The sequence below is a fragment of the Bos grunniens genome, chromosome 8, assembly GCF_055505025.1.
Source record: "Bos grunniens cultivar Pamir isolate PY7600 chromosome 8, Bosgru_T2T1.0, whole genome shotgun sequence".
Classification (NCBI taxonomy): domain Eukaryota; kingdom Metazoa; phylum Chordata; class Mammalia; order Artiodactyla; family Bovidae; genus Bos; species Bos grunniens.
Window position 1 is genome coordinate 58,467,677 of NC_141172.1, and position 19,538 is coordinate 58,487,214.

The window sequence follows — 19,538 nt, forward strand, 5'->3', positions numbered from 1 at the left end:
GCACTGGCAGCTGCTGTCCCAGGAACAGAAGAATGACACTTGGTGTGGCGTGGGCGCTGGCCCGAGAGGCAAGGGACAGCAGCGGCCTGACTGCTCAGGGACAGCTTCCTGACTAGGATGACTTAGGGCTCTGCATGTAGTGGGAGCAAGGGGCCTCGGGGCAGCCTTCTGAGCCCGTCAAGCTGGGCCACGGCACTCCATCCCATTCTCTTCCTGCCTGCCCTCGGGGCGGGTACCTCCTCATGAAGCCAGGCTGAGGCTGCAGGCAGAATCACCTTTATTGGAGCATGACCTGTTTGGGGCTTACACCCCTGGCCCCCACAGGTAGCTGGGGGTGGGGGGCGGAGAGTATAAAAAAGGATGAGTAGAGCGGAGGCTGTGGGGACTGGCTGGAAGCTGCTGGCAGGGTGGAGCGGGCTGGGGCCCTGGCAGGTTCAGACTGAGGTACAGCAGCGTTAATAATACTCTGGGAACGTTAATACTCTGGGGAGGGGCAGGCACTTAGGGGGCCCTAGGGCATGAAGGCACTTGGAGTCCGGGAAGGGCCAGGAAACGTGCGGCGGGACCAGGCCCGAGGCTTGGCAGGCACTTGGGGGTGCTGGGGTTGGGCAGGCTGGGCCCGACAGCCCAGGAGGCTTTGGTAGTGAGGCACAGTCTCTGGGCTGGGTCTGTGATACACACAAGCGGCTGCCCTAGTGCTCGTCTCGAAGCTCTGAAGGTAAGAATTTGTACTGCTGCTGCCGGATCTGCGCCAGCTTCTTCCGTGCCTCCTCCAGCTCTCGTTCCTTCCGAAGCATCTCTTCCTGGGCAGCAATGATCTGAGGGACAGAGATCAGGGACTCAGTCAGTGAATATGTGCATCAGGGTCTGGGGGAGTGGGAACCAGTGCAGGCATTGTGACTGCCCTGCTGACGTTCCTCAGAACTTACCTGGGCAATGCCCCCGACCATCTTCTCCTTCACCACCACGGTCTCATTCTCCTGTTCTTCAAAGGCTGCAGCCTTCTGGGCTGCCTTCACCAGGTTGTCTGAGGCTCGCTTCACTGCGTTGCCGGCAGCCTGGGCGGAGAGAGAGAGCAGTGTGAGGTGAGAACTCAGGAAGGTCCCAGCTGAGCAAGGCCCTCATCTCCCTCACAGAAAGCACGTCAGGGGTGACAGTTGAAACCAGCACAGCTCAAGACACATGAGATGGGCCAGGGGGCCTCACCTGAAGCCGCTTCATTGCCTCAGAGTCCTGGTCGGCCTTGACCTTGCAGGCTACGAGGAGCTGTGCTGTGGAGGCGGCGACCTGCTTGGCCGATGAGATGAGCTTCTCCTGGCTGGCGTGGCCTTGGACAGCTGCATTGGCTGCCTCACACAGGTTGTTGGTGGCCGCAGCCACCATCCGGGCCTGAAGCAGGGAGATTAGGTTAGAACGTGCCTCCTGCCCTGGTCCATCCCCTCTCCAGCCTCTCAAGTGCCTGAAGTGCAGAGGGGCCCAGGGAGAGTTGTACACTCACAGCAGAGATGAGGCCCTGGGACCACTGTCCATCATCCAGTGCGTTGGCTGGAATGGCGCCCACCTGTGGAGGAGGGCAGGAATCCGCTCAGACTTGTGCCCTCCTGAGAGCCTCCCAGAGGAGACCATCATGCCATGTGGAAGGCAAAGCTGGTGGTATCCAAGTCCTTACCTTCCCCTGGGCCACCAGTTCCCTCTGTGCAGCTGAGGCAGCCTTCACCAGGGCGCTGGTGGCTGCTGCGATGGACTTGGCAGCTTCCAGTATCTGCTCCTCAAAGTTCAAGGACTCGTCCGCCTCCTGCAAAAAAGAGACAGAAGTGGCAGACAGAGATGCAGGGTAAGAGGAGGCTGAAGGTGCAGACACTCTGAGCGGAGCGGAGGAGAAGGGAGCAGGGCTGACCTTAGGTTTGGCCCGGGGCTTCAGCTGCTCCAGCTTCTTGGCTGCAGCCTCAATGGCAGCCGCGGCTCCCAGGAGTTCATTCTCAGCAATGACTGTGGGGTCCTCTGGGTCCACCCATTCTGTTCCTGGTGGACAAAGTGAGGTGGGAAGGGGCTAAGGCAGAGCAGGGAGATCAGGAGCACCGGGCAGTGTGCTTACTGTCACCAGGCCCTGGCATCTGTGAGGACTCTGCAGAGGCCATCTCTGAGCAGCCTCCCAGAAGCAGAGTTCTCCCCAGAACAAGGGTTTCCCTTCCCTCCCTGCCCCTGGTCACCCCTTACCCTTCATGGCCTCAGCAGCCTGGATGAGCTCAGTGACTGATCCAGCCACACGCTTTGAGTGCACCGTCAATTGCTGCTTCAATTCTGGGCTTGGCTTCTGCAGGGTCTGGGGAAGATGGGGGCAGAGGGGAGAGAGCATCAGATCTCAGCTTCTACCTTGACCCTTGAAACAGGGCAGACCCCACCCCCTCCTGCCACCCCCACTCTAGGCCGCTCCACACTGCAGCCTGAAACAGCACACAGCCTATCCAGGAGCACGCCAGACATCACACTGCATGCATGGTGAAGACAGTGGGGCTGTGTGTCACTCACCGGCTGACAAGGAGCCAGGAGAAGGATGAAATGAGAAGAAAGAAGAGATGAGGAGGTAGAGGAGGGGGAGGTCAGGCGGGAAGAGAGGAGACAAGAGAAAGAGGAGGAGGTGAGTGGGAGAACCAAAGATGCTAAAACTGATGGAGCCCCAGTGGAAGGGAGATGTGGAAACAAGGACACACTCGGGGAGTAGATGGTGGGGTCGGGGGGGAGATCTGAACAGTGCAGGGCCTGAGGCCTGTGTATTCAGGGAGGCCGCTGTGAGGAGCAGACACCTCCCGCCTTACCAGCAGCACGTGGTCCAGCAGTTCCAGGTAGCCATTGGCACATTCCCGGCCAAAGTGTAGGGCTCGGAGCCGCACGTCTGGAGCCACTTCTGGGTGGTAGGCAGCTTCCTGTAGCACAGAGTACACATTAGCCTTAGGATCCCAAAGAGCTCCCAAGTCCCTGCAGGTCCTCCCCTACCACGTGCTGTCCTCAAGCTGCCTCACGCTTCTGCCTCACCGCCGGGATTTCTACCTTGCAAGCCCGGAGCATATCTGCAATAGCACGGCGACTCAGATTGGCTGTGGCAATGACATCCTCCTGGCGACAGGAGTTCCCAGCGGCAACGGCCTTGGCGGTTGCCATGGTGATACCCTTGGTCATGCGGATGAAATCTTCAGGGGTCGAGGTCTTGGCAGGTGGCTCTGGGGAGCAGAAGACCTGTTGGGGTAGAGCAAGAAGAAAACTCCACAGTGAGTGAGGCTGTGAGATGAAGCAGCACTTGTGTGACTGGTTCATTCCTCTGTGTACTCAGTCAACAGGCAGCCACCGAGTAGTTATTGTAGATCAGCGCTTGGAGACTTTCACACATTCACAGCTAACACAATAGAAGGCAGTTGGTCCTCATTTCTGACTAAAGTGATTGGGGAAAGTGTATTTGTTTGAAATTAAAGAAGTACCTTTCTGCTGGCTTTTCATTCCTAAAGAGAAGTCTTAATGTGGCGAGTGGCGAAGGTGGGTAAGGAGCTGGGTCTTAAGGGTACAGACAACAGGAGTGCACTGACATAAGTGGCAGAGCACAAATAACCAGGACGTCAAGTGTGAGAGAGTATTAAGAAATGTTCTAGAGCACAGGGATGGCACAGCAAAGGCTGTTGGGACCTTGGGTATCAGAACAAGGAACTCAGAATTTCACACAGTATGTAAAAGTCATAGAAATATTTTGCTGTATGTATTCACCCAACAAATTCAATCCCACTAAAGATCAGCTAGGTTGGAGACTACGTGAGGTGCTGGGGGTGCAGTGGGGAATAAGGTAGACAAGGTCCTGTTGTTCTCATGGAGCTTGCATTCTGGTTTTGGGTACAAATGATAATAGGTGAACGACCAGGGAAACTACACTGTGAAGGGGAAAAAAAAGAGGGTGCTGTGACGAGAAAGAAAAAGGAAGTTCTTTTTCAGAAAGGTGGTCAAGGAAGCCTTTGGCGGAAGGGATGTTTAAGCTAAAGCCTGAAGGATCAGAAGGGGCCAGATGTTCAAAAAACTGGTAAAGCGCAAGAACAAGGGTCTGCAGTGGGCGGAGCTGAGAAGGCAGGGGCCTGGCCCCTGGCCGGGAGGAGAGAAGGGTGAGGAGAGACTGGGGAAGGCAGCAGGGGCCCTGGAGCCTGGAAGGCCCTGGGAAGGAGAGTGGACTTTACCACAGATGCCAGGGCAGTCACTGGAGGATTGTAAGCACTGAAGTGACATAACCTGATTTATATTTTTAAGAGATTATTCTGGGAATTGCCTGGTGGTCCAGAGGTTAGGACTCAGCACTTTCACTGCCATGGTCCTGGACTGAATCCCTAGTTGAGGAGCTAAGATCCCACAAGCTGCACGGTGAGGCGCCCCCCACCCCCCAAAAATTATCCTCTGTATAGAGAGGATTGACTGGGGAGAGGAGGTGAATGGAGAAGCAAGGGGTTTACATAGATGCTATCACATAAACACAGCTAAGGCCTGATGATGGTTTGGACAAGGTGCTGGTAGCAGAGATGGGAAATGAGAAAATGAGGTCTATTTGGAGGGACCACTAAAAGAACTGCTGATGAGCTCAGATGTGGGGAACAATGAGAGAAAGATGTTAAAACGGAGTTTCTGGCTTTAGGAACTGAGTTACTGAAAGGTACTGTTTAGCGATATGGGAAAGAGGAGGGAATGAATGATCAAGTTTGGTAAGTAGAAAGCAATTTCAATTTGAACACCTCTGAGGAGAAGTGAAAATAGAAAATGAGAAAGATAAATTTAGAAGTTAGAAAGATGGGGACTGCCCCAGTGGTCCATTGGTTAAGAATCTGCCTGCCAGTGGAACATGGGTTTGATCCCGGGTCTGGGAAGATCCCGCATGTGGTGGAGGAACTAAGCCTGTGCCACAACTACTGGGCATAACTGAAGCCCACGCGCCTAGAGCCGGTGCTCCACAAGAGAAGCCACTGCAATGAGCAGCCTGTGCACCACAAGGAAGGGCAGCCCCAGCTCACCACAACTAGAGAAAGCCCACGTGTAGCAGAGAAGACCCAGCGTAGCCAAAAAATAAGTTAAAAAAAAAAAAGATGAAAGTGACAAAGACTGAAGGCAAGGAGACCAGGTAGAAACCGGGCACAGCAGTCACAGTGAGGGAGAGTGCTGCCTGTGGGCTGGGAGAGAAGCAAGGAGAGGAAGAGACTGGAGGAGGGTGGGGCAGGACCTGGCGACGGCCTGCAGGCTGTGAGCGAGGCAGAGAAGTCACGGGCGACTGGGAGGGAGCCTGCTGGACCGGGAGGGCTGTGGCCATGCTTAGTGGGAAGCAGTGAGTCGGGAAAAGAGGCTGGTGGGGAGGCACTGTGTCTCGGTGCTAAGGTCAAATAGGAGGCTGAAAATGACTGAGCGCAGAACTGGAAGTCTACTTGTCAGAGAACAATGATGAGAGGGTTGAACCTGCCAAAGAGGAGTAAGAAGGCGATCGGTGCAGTTCCAGGAAGGCCTCTAAGATTTATCTGGTTGAAGGTGAGTGCAACTATAGAGGAGATGTGAGCGGCAACAGAAAAGCCAGTGTCACAAAGGCCAAAGGAAGAAAGGCTTTCAAAGAGAGGCTTGTTAGGGGGTCCACTGTTTTGGAAATGTCTGAAGAAGATGAAGGCTAAGAAGTGACCCCTGAACGTGGCAACTGAGAGGCCAGAGAAAGTTGGGGCGGGGGGACGAAGAGGGTAGGTGTCAAATGCCAAGGAGGAAACAGGCGAGGAAGGGAGACACAGCGCAGCATGCACAGGAAGTCTGGCAGCGGGAGGAGGCTGCGCGTCAGCGTCTTTGTGTGTGTGTGGGCAGCGCACGTATGCTCACAATCCACCCAGACCCCGCTCCCCAGCCCAGGCCCCGCTCCCCAGCCCAGGCCCCATTCTCCAGCCCAGGCCCCGTTCTCCAGCCCAGGCCCTGCTGCACCAGCCCAGGCCCCGTTCTCCAGCCCAGGCCCCGCTGCACCAGCCCAGGCCCCGTTCTCCAGCCCAGGCCCCGCTGCACCAGCCCAGGCCCCGTTCTCCAGCCCAGGCCCTGCTGCACCAGCCCAGGCCCTGCTCCCCAGCCCAGGCCCTGCTGCACCAGCCCAGGCCCTGCTCCCCAGCCCAGGCCCCGCTCCCCAGCCCAGGCCCCGTTCTCCAGCCCAGGCCCCGTTCTCCAGCCCAGGCCCTGCTGCACCAGCCCAGGCCCTGCTGCACCAGCCCAGGCCCCGTTCTCCAGCCCAGGCCCTGCTCCCCAGCCCAGGCCCTGCTGCACAGGTGGGCTCACCGCCAGCTCCTGCCGAATATGCTCCGTTGTGGCCTCCAGGGCGCGCGTGCCTTTGGTGGCCTCATCCTCTACCGCTTTCACGGTCTTGAGCAGTGATGTCACATTGGTTACCATCACCTGCGGGCATCAGAGGAGGGAGGGCAGCATTGTTTTAAGGGGCAGGCATAGCACACTGGTCTACTCCCCGCCTGGGCAGCTGCTCTCTTTTCCTCCCACCTTGGCAGAGTTCTTGAGCTGCCACACAGCAGGGTCGTCGCCGACTTTGCCAGCCGCAGCCTTTGTGGCACTGATGAGGTCTCCCAGGGCCTTGGCCACATCTTTCACTGCATTGATCAGCACCACCTGTGTGCGAGAGCAGAGGCTCCGGTCTGTGGGAGGAAAGGGGGGAACAGGAAGTGGTTCTGGCCAGAGTGAGGCGTGTGGGGCGGATACCTGGGTCTCTGGGTCCTCAGCTCCCAGGCTGGCTGCACCCAGCTTGACCACATCGGCGAGGCGGGTGATGGTGGCCACAGAGGACTGGGCTGCCTGTGCCAGCTTCTCCTGGCTCCCAGCTGCATTCTGCACCAGGACCTTGGTGTCTTCCACCAGCACCTTGGCAGTCTTCAGAATGCCCTCTCTGGGGGACAGCCCAGCCCAGTCAGCTCTTCTCAGGCCTCCCCCAACCCCTCTGGCCCCACACCGCACAAGCCCCAGTTCCCTCCTCACCGGTGGTCAGCGAAGGTTTCGGCACCCTCACGGTTGAGTGTGCCGGCAGTGGCGAACATGATGGTGGTGTCCAGGTCGGCGATGATGCCGGACACAGCGCTGGCGGCTGTGATGCAGGCCTGGGTGCCACGATTCCCAGCCTGGAGCGCAGCCAGCACGTGGGAGACCTGAGGGAGGAGAGTCACGTGGTGACTGTGGCAGGGGCCCCGTGAGAGGATAGGTCCTGGGTCTGGGAGAAGGGACAGAGGAAAGGGCTGGGGAGCACAGCCCCCAGGCCATGGGGACGGGCTCAGTCACCTTCTCAGAGACTCTCCGGGCACACTCTATGAGCTCCTTCTTGGTGTAGGCATCACTAGGGCTACACTGCAGGGCGCCTGCCTTGGTGACCAGAGCTGCGCAGCCGTGCCCCAGCTCCTGAACCCGGTGCTTGATGTGGGCGCCTATCTGTGAGTAGATGAAACAGGGAGACGGATTTTACAAGAGGATTCAGGGATGTCCACTGCACTTGGAGGAGGTACTAAGGACCTAAAAAAGCTCGCGCTGAGGACTAAAGAGGTAGTGAGAAGTACTCTGCATAGACTTGTCCTGTTTCACAGCCTTTAGTCAGGAGGTCTCCTCCTACACATGGAAAATACTAGCCTGTGGGCACCAGCTGTGAGGACCGTGCTAATAAGCACAGCGAGGAGGAGGGGGAGAAGCCCTCATGCTGGGGTATCTGAAGCAGAGGCCATGGCTTACAGTTTGGCGTGTGTGGTTATGGAGGGGTTTGGGTTGGGGATTAGGTGTGTCATGCTAAGATCCAATTACTTGCTTTCTTGGAAAGGCAGGAGCTTAGGGAAGGAAGCGCTTCAGGGCTTTGCAACACGGAAGAACTAGGAAGGGAACAAAGGCTTGCGGCACAGTGGAGAAGCAGCCACAGGGAATCAGGGCCAACGGGGGAAATAGTGGCAGCCCAGGCAATCTCTAGACCCTGGGCTACTCCTTATCCCTGTGATGGAGGCTTTGATCCCACCCTTTATGGAGCCCTGATTACTCTTTCATGTAGCAGCCCTGAGGATGAGTTCCCCTTTTTATGAAAGACCCGAGTGGCCGAGGGTGGGACAGCCCCAGAGGCTGACATCATGGGACAAGGGGTAAGCCTTGGGTTTTCTGTCAGGGGCAGTGGAAGTTACCTCTTCATTTTCAGCAGCCACAGCTGCAGGCTTGGCCTGGGAGGCAAGACGCCCATAGTCACTAGTCAGCTGGTTAGCGAGAGGGCCCAGCTCCTCAGGGCTGGTGTTTGACTTGGTTACCTGGTGACAGGAAGAAGTGAATTGATGTCCAAACTCAATGTCCAAACTCTCCAAGAGCAGCCCTCTTATACTCTCCCAAACTCACCATCTCCTGAACGGTGACAGCAATGGCCTTGGCTGTCCGCACCATGGTGGTCTGGTAATCCACGAAGGAACCCTCTGGTTCACCCATTGGTCCTTCATCTAGCTGAGGGGGGAGAATGGCAGAAGGGTAAGGACTGTGGGCTCAGGGACACTGGTCCACAGGCACCTCCGTCCACAGGCACCTCCATCCACAGGCTCCCCAAGACTCCAACCTGGTTGATGGCCTGGGTGATGGAGTCCACCATGCCACCGACGACCCCGGCAGCACTGGCTGCCTCGTTGAGGGTGGCTGTCAGGTCCTCTACGGCCTCTGTCATCATCTGCACAGCCTCCTCCAGGGCTTCCTGGGTGTGAGCTGCTTGCTGTGGGGCAGAGTGAGTGAGCTGGGGCAGGGAGCAGTGGTTCCTGCTTCTCTTACTATAGTAGCAGCCCCTTAGCTCAGTACCTTGGGGTTACCGCCAGCTTCCTTGGCTGTGTACAGCAGCTGCAGGGCAGACTCGGCCAAGGTTTTGGTCTGGTCCAGGAGCGCCATCTGCTGTGGGTGGCTCAGGGTTTTGGAGGCAGCACCCACGGCAGCCAGAGTGAGCGGCTCAAAGTACTGGGCCATCTGGGACACCTGCAGCAAGGGTTTAGGATGGGGGTCAGCCTGGCCAGGTACCCTGGTTCAGCCTACCCAAGCCCATGTGTCGCCCCAGGTACCTTGTGTCCCAGCTGGGAGGCTTCAGCCCGGGCAGCGCTGGCCAGCGGCTCAATAAGATGGGAGATTTCCTGCACCGCAGTGAGCATCTGGGTGTGCAAGGCCTGGGGAGGAAGTGGATTTTAGCCCTGACTGTGACCTGCACAGGACCCCACTCTTCCTTCCACACCCAAGTGACCCAGTACCCAGCACGTTCCATACCCTCCATGTGTCTATGAGCTCACTCCCAGATCCCCCACCTTCCTTAAGCCTGCCCCCCCTCCTCCCCTTACCTCCTGAGAGATCCCCTCACGGGGAGCGAGCTGCTGGCTGACCGCAGCAAGAGAAGCCTGGTCAAGGTCCCGCAGACAGCTGTTCAGAGCTGCGATGGCTGTCTCACACTCCAACTGCCCTGGGGCCTTGTCCCTGCAGACGTATCACAGGCTCCAACATCAAGTACACCTCTTGAGCACAAGGCTGGCCCACCTTTCCCTGTACCCCTGAATCTTGGACCACAGATGTCCTCCAACACTGGCCCATCTCACACCACAGTGCCCATCCCTCTGTTCTGTCAGAGGCGTGTGCATCCCCCAGCCACAAGGTTTTCCACCCTGCCCCCTACCTCATGCTTGTGATCAGCTTCTTGATGGAGTCTGAGACAGTACGGGAGTGGCCAGCCAGCACGGACCAGCGTGGTGGGTCCCGCGGATTGACCGCCAGGGCTCGGGCTGTCTGAATAAGGCCCCCAGCACTCTCCAACATTGTCTTAGCAGAGATCACAATGGGCTCCATGGCAGCCCGGCCCTGGGGAGAGGGGAGGTCGAGGGGTGAGTCTCAAGACTCCTGGAAAGATGAGGTGGCCGGCAGTTCATGCGTTCACCCTGCCTCACCTCAGGGCTGATCTGGGCAGGAACACTGGAGAACTCAGGGTTGGACGCAAAGGCGCTCAGATTGTCCACAGCCTCCAGCAAAGGGGCCGTTGCTGCTCGGCACTGGGCACGGTTCTCCTCTGTGAAGGCCCCATCCAGCGCCTGAAGTGGGAGTGACAAGGAGGAGCTCAGGATGGACTGTAGACAAAAGCAGGGAAGCCCAGGTCTCCCTCCTGAGCTCAAAGGGCATGGGGCGGGGCTAGTGGTGACCAGTGCGGACAGGCAAGACCTTGGGCTTAGGCAGGTGTGACTGGGTGAAGGCCTCAGGGAATGACGGGGTGCAGGGGTTGGGGGAGAGAAAACTGGACAGGTCAGGGAGAGGTTGAGAATTCCAACACTGGGAACCTTGATGGTCTTGACAAGGTTGGCCGTGCTGTTGGCCACCTCCTTGGCTGACTGTACGAACTGGCGCTTGGCAGTGGGATTGGCGGTTCGGGCAGAAGCCAGGCGGCAGCTATTACACAGTGCAGACGTGTGTTTGGCCACAATGGTGGCTGCAGAGAGCACCTGAGGAGACAGAGACGTGGAAGAGCCATGTGAGGGCAGGAGGGCCGTGTCTATACTGGGCAGCAGCCCCTTCAGCTTGGGGGATGGACTGCAATCCTTTGGAAGTCTCATTAGGAAAGACAGAGTCACCTGAAAGTCAAAATCTGGGAGACAGATACCCAAAGACGCGCAGGGTGGAGGAGAAAGGAAAATGAAAAGCCGACACACTAATGGAGAAATCGTTCACAGGCTCAGGAGGAGAGTGAACTCAAACCTCCATAGAGAAGTGGTGAGCCTGGCAGTAATTGAAGAAATGATGAGAAACACAGCCAGAGAAGACAATGACCCAGAGAAGCTGTGGGCAGGAGGTCAGCGCTGGGGCTCCACCCTCCTTCCCCACATGTCCTGCATCTCCTCCCGCCATGGGGGTGGCCTGTCCTGGCTCAGCAGCCTTTCCCAGGCTTGCTCACAGTGACTGTACCCCCGAGTTACCTGGGCCTGGGTGCAGCCAGGCTCCCCCAAACTCTGACAGGCCATCTGAATTGCCTGGTTTGCTCGGGCAAACTGTGTGGGCTCCACCAGCCCTTGTTGTCCAGCTTGGCTGTTGGGGTCAGACACGCCAACCAGATATGCAGCCTGTAGAGAGAGGAGTGGGGTGAGGAATAAGGAATATTCCTGAGGTAGGAATAGCCACAGTGGGGACAATGGGGAGCAGGGGTAGGTTCAGTGGCCAGGGTTCTACATGAGTGGAGATACATTAGCAAGCTGCGATTATACTATAAAAGAGGGAAAAACCTCTCCTGTTTTGTTAAATGTGTTCAAACATTTCAGAAGATTAAAAAATGAAAAAAAAAAAAAAAAAGGAAGCAGCACAGTAAGCTTTTTATCAAAATTCAGTTCACCTGTTTACCTGTTTATGTGTTTGTATGTTGGGTCTTAGGTAAAAAGTACTGCTTATTCTAAGTGTTGGTAAAAAAAAAAAGTTTGAAAGACACACACACACACACACATACACACACACACACACACACAGCCTCTTTTAGAGACAGTTCTAATAAAACTGTGGGTGGTGTTAGGCTAATTAACACATAATGCCTCCAGGCTTCAGAGATTTGGAAAGAGGGAAGGGATGGTTGCCAAAAACTGTTTCTCTTGGAAGATCATCGTAAGGTTTGATTCTTACTTCACCCAACACATGGTAGCTTTGCATTTTCTTCTTCATGCTTTTCCAGAAATACGTCAAGCCATATAGAGCAGGCCCCCCAACAGAACAGGGTACAGGGAGGCAGGGAGATTGAAGGACAGGCTGAGAGGATGAGCTCTCAAGTCAGTTTGTTTTAAGGATTCATATACAAAAGCAAAATACTCTGAGCCAATGGATCGTTTTATACTTCGTAATGTAGCAAAAGGCAAGGTTAGGTGGTGACCCAAGTAACGGGAAATTTAGCCCCTGGTACTATTCTAACAGTGTAATAATACGTGTGGACTTCCCTGGGCGTCCAGTGATTGAGACTTTGCACTTCCACTGCAGGGTGCACGAGTTCAATCCCTGATCGCGAAACTAAGAGCCAGCATGCCGTGTGGCCCGGCAAAAAAGAAAGTACTCATTATATGAAAATAACGTGCATATGCTAGGCAGGCAGAATACACCAGGCAAGCTGGGGCCAGATTCAGTGGTTGGACAGTGTAGTCCCTACTGAAAGCACCAGGGCTCAGCGGTGACAGTGATCAGAACTGTTGGTGTTCTATGCTTGCTGGCAAACACCTCTACTTTAGGTGGGGGAAAGATCCCCATTTTCCACACAGCTGGCTTTACAAGCGTAACTTTGTCTTCTGCGCATGTGTGTCAGGCTACGAGGAGGACGGGTAGGGACAACAGGGGAGTTCCAGGGACTATCCCAGGAGGATAACCTGTGCAGCTGCCTCGGTGAAGCCGCAGAGGGCCTTGGAGGCTGTGGCGACAGCCTCCCCAAACTCCGGCAAGTTTCCGTTCTTGGCATTTTGGGAGATGCCGGTCATGGCCTCACCCAGCACCTGGGGAACAGAGGGTATCGGGAGAGTCAGATCTTGTTCTCAGAGGGAGAGGGCAGCCCCTGGCTGGCTCGTCTTCCAACCCTCTCCGGTCCTTGGGAGGGGACTGGGTACACCTACCTTTGAGTTTTCCATGACGCTGTCCAGACAGCCAAAGTAGGACATGTCATTGATGGGCTGGACTGGGTTCTCTAGGAGTTCCCGGACCGTCTGTCGGGTGGGGGAAGGGGCGGTTGGTGGTGAACTGAGATCCAAGACGCCCCCTCACTGCCCTTAGCCAAGAACGCTTTCCTCAACTTCAACCCCATTTAGCCTGCCAAGGCCCACCTCCAATTCCCGCAGGGCATTATCACACTCCTTCTGGCCTGGCGCCTGCTGGGTGCACATGCTGATGAGCTGGTTGATGCTGTCGGTCACTGCCCTGGAAGGAACGGGAAGTTGAGTGAATGAGTGCATAGGTCATCACTTCTGCATCCTGCTCACGTAGCGAGTAAGTCTCTAGCCATTTCTTTTTTGTCTGGAACAATTCCTGAGCCAGAGACTTCTTACGAAACGTCCCCTCCCCAGTCTGCTTAATATGCAAGGGCTTGGTTTCCCAGCTCCCACTTACCGGGCAGCTGCAGCCAGCTGACTCTTGAGGGTTGGGGCTGCAGGGTCTGTGGACAGGGCCTTGGCAGCGAGAAGAAGTTTGCTTGAAGACATGGAGATGCCCTTCAAGTTGGATACGACCTGGGCACGGTCCTCCTGGCTCTGTTGAGGGCAAGAAGGCCAATGCATTGTTGAATCTTTTCTTGTCTGTCTCTAAAAGGGATTCTCTGTCCCAGACACCCAAGTACAGCTAGAGACTGGGGAGGGGAGGGGGCAAGGAGCAGGTCAGGATTCCGTGGTCACAGAGATGCCCCTGACCCTTGAACCATACCCAGCTCCCCTTCCTACCGGAGCCTGGCCTGCCATCTCCACGCCGGCTTCCAGGAAGGTGCTGAAGTCTTGTCCAAATCGACCTGAGGCTCGGGCCAGGTCCTGAGGGGTTCCCCGAGAGGCCTGCACCAGCTCTGTGGCTGCCTGATTCAGCCCGGCAGCGGCTTCATTCAGCCGGCTCTGAGCCTCCTGAAAGGTCCCAGTGCTGGGGGGAAGCTGCAGGATCAGAGAGAGAGTCAGGAGCAAGGACGGGAGATGACCTGAGGGGAGGCCTGCTGAAGGAGCTCGGGGAGGTGGGCACAGGCCTGGGAAAGCGGTGAGGGGAGGGGGTGCATCTGGGGAGTTAGGGTGATGGAGAGGTCTAGAGGTAGATACTTGGAGTCCTTTGTCCCCATGTCCCCTCACACCCCTGTCCTCCTACCGAGTCACTCAGGAGTCGCTTGCTGGCATCTCCCACTGCCCTCAGGGCATTGTCCACATCACGCTGGCCAGGCAGGCAGCTGACGCAACGGTTCAGGGCCTGGGTCACAGCTTTAGCCACCTGAGGTGGGAAAGGAGACAGGGGTTGCCAAAGCAGAAACTGGGAGATCCCCGCCTCCACCCATGGGAGCCTCTGAAAGTGAAAGCGGAAAGGGGGTGCTATAGCTGAACAGGCCAGAGTATCAAGTTAGAGTATCAAACTTCCCCAAATGTGGTGCTTGGCTAGGCCCAGGCCTCGCTTTCGCTGAGACTCTTCTACTCAGATGGAGAAGAAGGGTGGAATCCAGAGAGGAGCCACAGTGCTGATGAGACACCCCCTCGAGACAGCCTTCTGAGGGGGTCGGGGGAGAGGGAGGAAGCAGCCTCGGCCCAAAACCGAACCTGGGCAAGCCGCTGCTGGCTCTCAGGGTCCCCTGGATGGCCGGCTGCTTTCTTCGCCTCCTCGATGAGGCTGCTGGCCTTGTCCAGGACATCGCTGGCTGTGTCGAGCACAATGGCTTGCACTGCAGGATCTGATGTCAGGGCAGCTACGCCCCTAGCAGCTTGGGCCAGTGACCGCAGCCCACCTGCCACATCCCGAGCTGCAATGCCTGGGGAGACAATGAGAGAGAAAGGAGGGGAAAAGGTACCTTCACTGCCAAGCCCTGATGCTGGGGGCTTCCTGTGTCGCCCCACCCCTACAGCTCCCATTCCCCCTCCTTCTCCCCACAGGCCCCATCCTGGCCCTGCCCGTGTACCTGCGTAATTCTCATTGCCCTGGGCGACCTCCCCCAGCAGCTGGGCAATAGCGGAGCTCACGGCTTTGGTGCTGTTGCCCAGGTCCTGGGCACATTTCTCCATCTAGGGATGACAGGGAGACTCAGGACTCAGCCACAGGAGAAACAGAGAAGAGGGAGCTTGAGAAGCTACTGACAGTCAGCAGGCAGTTTCAACAAATGTTCAGGGCAGCTCTGGGGCACAGGTGAGGAGACTTCAGATCTCACAAGTACTTACCGTCTCCCCAGGCAAGGGCTTCAGCTTGCCGTCTCGAGCAGCTGCCTTCACTTCCTGCAGGTCTCTCTCCAGATTCTGCACCACACTCAGAGCAGAATCCATTTCCAAAGGCCCACACGCTTCCTGAGCCTACAAACACACGGGGTGAAGGGGGAGAGTTTGAGGGATAAGTGGTACACAGGGTCTCACTCGTGGCTCAGGTTATAGTTATCCATTTTAGGATAGCCTGAACAGATTCTCCATCATCCCAGGATACCCCCTTCATCTTCCAAAAAGATAGCCAGCTCCCTTACCTTCTGGGCAGCAGTACGGAGTTCAGCCAATGCGGTGCCAAGGTTTTTAGCACACTGACTCAGCTGCATGGCCGATGCTTGGTCCTGAATTGTTGGCACAGAGGCCTTTGCGGCTGCCACCATCTTCCCACCTGGCTGTTGGGGAACAGGTGGGCAGATGAAGCACACCATATGTCCTCTAGGCTTGGGTACAGGGATGGATGAGGGTCAGGATGTGGTTAGCACTGGGGTTCAGTACAGGGAGAGAGACTACTGGCAGAAACTTAAACTGATGAGATCTAGAGGCCCTAAGAGGAGTGGTAAGGGTGTGGTCTGAGTGGTCAACGAGGGGGCCTTGCCTGCAGGAAGCTTTGGCTGGCAGCGATGAGGGCTAGCTGAGCACTGGGGCTGTCAGGCTGCGCTTGGCTCCCTCGGACGCCCTGCACCAGCAGTGGAATCTGCTCTGCCACAGCCTGTGGGTAAAAATGTCATGAGCACCACCTCCCCACAGGCTGCGGGAAAGTCCCCACCTCCCGTACCTCCTCCGGCCCCCATGTGCTTCCTGGCGTCTCACCTTGCAGCTCTGCACCAGCAGGGGCTGGGGGCCAGCAGAGGCCTTGGGAGTGGAGGTTGCATGTTGGGCTGCTGCGATAGTCTGTGTAGCCGAGGCTGCAGCCTGTTTGGCTGCATGCTTTAAGGACAGAACAGTAAGGACAAGGCTCAGACGTTCCTGTCCCCGTTCCTCGTCCCTGGCTTACCCTGCCCCTGCTATTCCCTGAGGAAGTAACTGCTGGCACTGAGGATGCCAGCATGCAGCAAGGACACCGAGCGTGCCCCCGCAGGTGCCTCCTGATTTCATTCCTCCCGCAGCACCTACACACGCCTGTTTCCCAGACTCACCTCAAGGCGCTGCACCAGCTTTTTCTTGATGGCGTTCTGTGCAGCGGCATTGGTTGCCATGCGGAGACCCTCTGCTGCCTCCCGCAGCCGCTGCTGTTGCTCCTCACTGTCAGGATTGGCGGCTGCTCCCTGAGAGGTGGCGAGAGAGACAGTGACCACCCAGAATCCCTGTGGATCCTAAGTAAGCGTTTCTCTGATGTCTCCATACTCACACTTCTTTTCTTAAAGTCACTTCTAACCACCCCTGCTGAAAGGTAATCATGGTTGAGACAAGCTCCCTCACGTGGGCAAATGGGGAGTCGTGCGGGCCCTGGCTTCCTTCTGGGATGCTGAAAGCCCTTCCTTAGGCAGGACTGTTTCTGCTTCCCCTCCGGGGAAGTGGCCTTATTTCTTCCCCACTGCCCACAAAATGCGACCAGCAAAGGGGAGTGAGCAGGGCTCTTGGGGACAAGGAGGACACGGTTTAGAGCAGGGATCTCAGAACACCAGAGCAGGGGCCCTGGTTACTCTGCAAAGTGAAGAGCCCAGTGTCCAGGGACCCAGGAATCTTTTGGCTTCTTCCTGCTGTCTTCTACACTTGGTGTTTCTGTGTCCCACTGCCTGGTCCTTCTCTGTGCTGATAGCAACAGATCCCCTGGGACTGAATGCCCATGTGCAAGCATTGAGGGAGCAGGCAAGCGGCAGCCGCACAGTAGGGAACAGTGGGAACCACAGACCCTGGACTTAGAGGAAGCAGAGGGGCATGGTCTCCTGTCTGTCAGCAAGAACTCTGCGAGTCACACTGGCTGAAAGCCTGGCGCCATCCGCTCACTGCCGAGGGGCGCATCTACTTCCTCAGTGCTCCTGTATTTGTTCTCTTGTATCTTCTGCTTTTCCCAGGTTGCTCCCATAAATGAGGGTGATTATCTGGACCCTTCTACTTCCCACAGGGCCCAGTCTGGGGGTCTGCACAGAAGGCTCCCTACCTTGGCAGCCTCCACCATCTTGGCTGTGGCATCGGCCAGGATCTTGGCGGCACTTAACAGCTTGCGGGAATTCTCCAGATCACTCTCCCCTTCGGCATCAGCCTTGATGGCGTTCACCAGGTCAGAGGTGGCTTGGGCGAGGATGCGGGCCTGTCGCACCATCTCACCTGAGAGCATAGGCACAGTCAGCAAACAGAGCCAGAGTTGCTGAGAGGGTGTGAGGGTGGGGAGAGAGATGAAGACAAGGTAGATAAGGCTTTTAGGGGCAGCAAGCAGATGCAAAAGTTCTTGAATTGATTTCCCTGAAGTTACTGTTTTCTCGGTTCAGGATCTTGGAAAGGGACAGATCTCTTGGTGGGTTTTGATGGGGGCAGAGGTGACAGGGGTGGGGTGACAGTGGGGAAGACAGTCTCCAATGAGTATTTTCCACAGTCTTAAGTGGAAGAGGCTCTTTGTGAAGGGTTTTGGGAGTGACAGAGTGGAGGCGGGACAGCTCTCTCTTAATAATGCCACTTTCCATCTATTTTTGTGTATACTTTGGTATGATCTTTAACTGCACCAAGGAAGGCAGGGCAGTGATTCTATTCTTGCCTAACAAATAGGGAACTGGAGATTTCAGAGACTGAACACCCAGCCCCGTGCTGAGTCCTCAGTGGGGTGGTGGCAGGTCTGCAAGGAAGAGTCCAGCAGGCTCAGAGAACCTCATTGGGGTTGTCTTCCCAAGGGGGTGTCCTTACCAGCATCACCCATGGAGCTGAAGATGTTCTCGGTGACAGTGAGGATGGTGTCAGTGGCCTGGTCGTAGCGGCCAGCAGGCCCAGCCCCTGTGGCATGGGCCCTCACGTGCTGCAGCAGCTCATTCAGGGCCTGGGTGACAGCTGTGGCCGCAGCACCTACCCCCCGTAACAGCTGGGCATCCTCTGTGGCGGCCTGGGAAGCGGACACACAGCCCTCCACAGCCTTGGCCACTAGTCGCCCAGCCTCTACCAGCTGTTCTTGGCAGACTGGGGAGCTGATAGTAGGAGCCACCACCTGTGGGAAAAGTGAGTGTCAGAGGCGTAGGCGAGGGGAAGGAGTCGTGAGGTGTGGTGTCTGTGGTTCTGTGCTGTTCACAATAGTGATTAGGTTGGACAATGAAGCCTTGGGGGCCAGAGAGATTAGATGAGAGGCTCTTGTGTGCGTGGAAGCATCAGCTCTTGGCGCAGGCTGGCGCACCTTTGGGGCTCACCTTGGTACAGGCCACCAGCTGGGAGGTGGACAGGGCACACTGTGTTGCCGCAGCGATGACCTGGGTCTGAAGCCCTGAGTCCTCTGTTCGCTGGGCCACACTCTTGGCCTTGAGGACCAGGGCAGCTGCAGCGCTTGCCACGGCCTTGGCTAGCTGCATGAGCACGTCCTGTGAGAAACCAGCGGTCAGCGTGGCCTGAGATCCAGCTTGGGGTCCAAGGGCCCTTCTCAGAGGCGTAAGCTGTTTCATTAGTCCCATTGCCTCCAATCACAGAACAGTGTGCAGAAGCAACCAGAACCTACCCAAGCCCCTGCCTCGAGCATCAAGTAGGACAGAACCCCCACCAAGGAACAAACCCACACCGAGAGAAACAGTGTACACCGAAGGGAGGCGGATACACCCGGACGGCGATGGGGAGGGAGGGCAGGCGGGCAGTGCCGTTACAACAGGATGGCAGGGGGGGTCTCTCCCACCCCCAGCATTTTTCTCTATTTCTTCTCCGTCTTTGGTTGGAAGCAGTCACCCTGGAGTCTCAGGAGCAAGTCCCTGCATGACCCTCTGGATCCCATTTCCTCAGGTCCTGCCTGTGCCACGCCTCCCCAGCTCCCGTCGTGCTCTGCTCCCCAGAGGCCAGGGCAGGGGGCAGAGCGAGTGTATGCGGCTCAGAGAGGACAAAGCTGGGAAGGCCCAGGCCAGAGGCCATTACCGTGGGGGGATCGGGGGGAGATGGAAACCCAGCCCCGCTGGGTGCACAGATCTGCATGGGAAATCCAGGATGACAAGTCAGCTGAGGAAACTAGCATGGGGTGGGGAGGGGGCAGCATCCTCTGGGTATGTGGTTAAAGGACTAGAAGTGGGGTCAAGAGGCCCTCAAGTTGGGGTGAGGGCTACATATAGGGAGGCCTGGGAAAGACGATAGTGGCCAAAAAAAAATATCACCAATAAGGGCCAAGGGTGAACTAATAGGTTAAGTTGGGATTCAGGGGTTCTGAATTCTTAGCCCCCCAGAAAGGGACTGGGGGGTGGTTCCCAGTGTGATTCCTGGAAAGAGGTTCAAGTTGGCTCTGAGGGGTCAATTTATAGTAGCTGGACTAGAGCTGGATTCAGGATCAGAGGTCACCTCCTAGAAGCTGGGGTTCTGGGGGCTGGGTGAGTCACCAACCTGGAAGTGGGGGTCAGTATCACTTTCCCCAATTTGTTGCAACAGCTCCCCACTGGCCTGGCCCACGTTCCCAGCTGCTTGCAGCAGGTTCTGACGGGGCTGTGG

General features: G+C 56.7%; 1 protein-coding gene across 2 annotated transcripts in view; it reads right to left on the reverse strand.

Annotated features, from left to right (window-relative positions):
• Positions 1–260: 260 nt before the first annotated feature.
• TLN1 (talin 1) overlaps positions 261–19,538 on the reverse strand; it is a 31,509-nt gene continuing 12,231 nt past the window's right edge. Inside the window, exons 17-58 of one of the 2 annotated variants that reach the window (XM_086415734.1) lie at positions 19,434–19,532; positions 18,978–19,028; positions 18,272–18,439; positions 17,781–18,075; positions 17,044–17,210; positions 16,079–16,207; positions 15,753–15,869; positions 15,538–15,651; positions 15,200–15,334; positions 14,907–15,035; positions 14,651–14,753; positions 14,295–14,503; positions 13,855–13,974; positions 13,452–13,649; positions 13,126–13,265; positions 12,843–12,936; positions 12,636–12,725; positions 12,396–12,518; positions 10,977–11,120; positions 10,344–10,505; positions 9,960–10,100; positions 9,692–9,873; positions 9,363–9,495; positions 9,093–9,194; positions 8,839–9,009; positions 8,606–8,755; positions 8,395–8,496; positions 8,190–8,309; positions 7,315–7,461; positions 7,018–7,184; positions 6,745–6,928; positions 6,529–6,654; positions 6,313–6,429; positions 3,049–3,234; positions 2,817–2,924; positions 2,218–2,323; positions 1,898–2,022; positions 1,670–1,795; positions 1,499–1,561; positions 1,207–1,389; positions 930–1,058; positions 261–818 (exon numbers count right to left, since the gene is read on the reverse strand). In XM_086415734.1, the coding sequence (XP_086271860.1) occupies positions 693–818; positions 930–1,058; positions 1,207–1,389; positions 1,499–1,561; positions 1,670–1,795; positions 1,898–2,022; positions 2,218–2,323; positions 2,817–2,924; positions 3,049–3,234; positions 6,313–6,429; positions 6,529–6,654; positions 6,745–6,928; positions 7,018–7,184; positions 7,315–7,461; positions 8,190–8,309; positions 8,395–8,496; positions 8,606–8,755; positions 8,839–9,009; positions 9,093–9,194; positions 9,363–9,495; positions 9,692–9,873; positions 9,960–10,100; positions 10,344–10,505; positions 10,977–11,120; positions 12,396–12,518; positions 12,636–12,725; positions 12,843–12,936; positions 13,126–13,265; positions 13,452–13,649; positions 13,855–13,974; positions 14,295–14,503; positions 14,651–14,753; positions 14,907–15,035; positions 15,200–15,334; positions 15,538–15,651; positions 15,753–15,869; positions 16,079–16,207; positions 17,044–17,210; positions 17,781–18,075; positions 18,272–18,439; positions 18,978–19,028; positions 19,434–19,532 (5,781 nt within the window). In that variant the 3' untranslated portion in view covers positions 261–692. The remainder of the gene's footprint in view (positions 819–929; positions 1,059–1,206; positions 1,390–1,498; positions 1,562–1,669; positions 1,796–1,897; positions 2,023–2,217; positions 2,324–2,816; positions 2,925–3,048; positions 3,235–6,312; positions 6,430–6,528; positions 6,655–6,744; positions 6,929–7,017; positions 7,185–7,314; positions 7,462–8,189; positions 8,310–8,394; positions 8,497–8,605; positions 8,756–8,838; positions 9,010–9,092; positions 9,195–9,362; positions 9,496–9,691; positions 9,874–9,959; positions 10,101–10,343; positions 10,506–10,976; positions 11,121–12,395; positions 12,519–12,635; positions 12,726–12,842; positions 12,937–13,125; positions 13,266–13,451; positions 13,650–13,854; positions 13,975–14,294; positions 14,504–14,650; positions 14,754–14,906; positions 15,036–15,199; positions 15,335–15,537; positions 15,652–15,752; positions 15,870–16,078; positions 16,208–17,043; positions 17,211–17,780; positions 18,076–18,271; positions 18,440–18,977; positions 19,029–19,433; positions 19,533–19,538) is intronic. The other variant, XM_086415735.1, reaches the window with a different exon arrangement.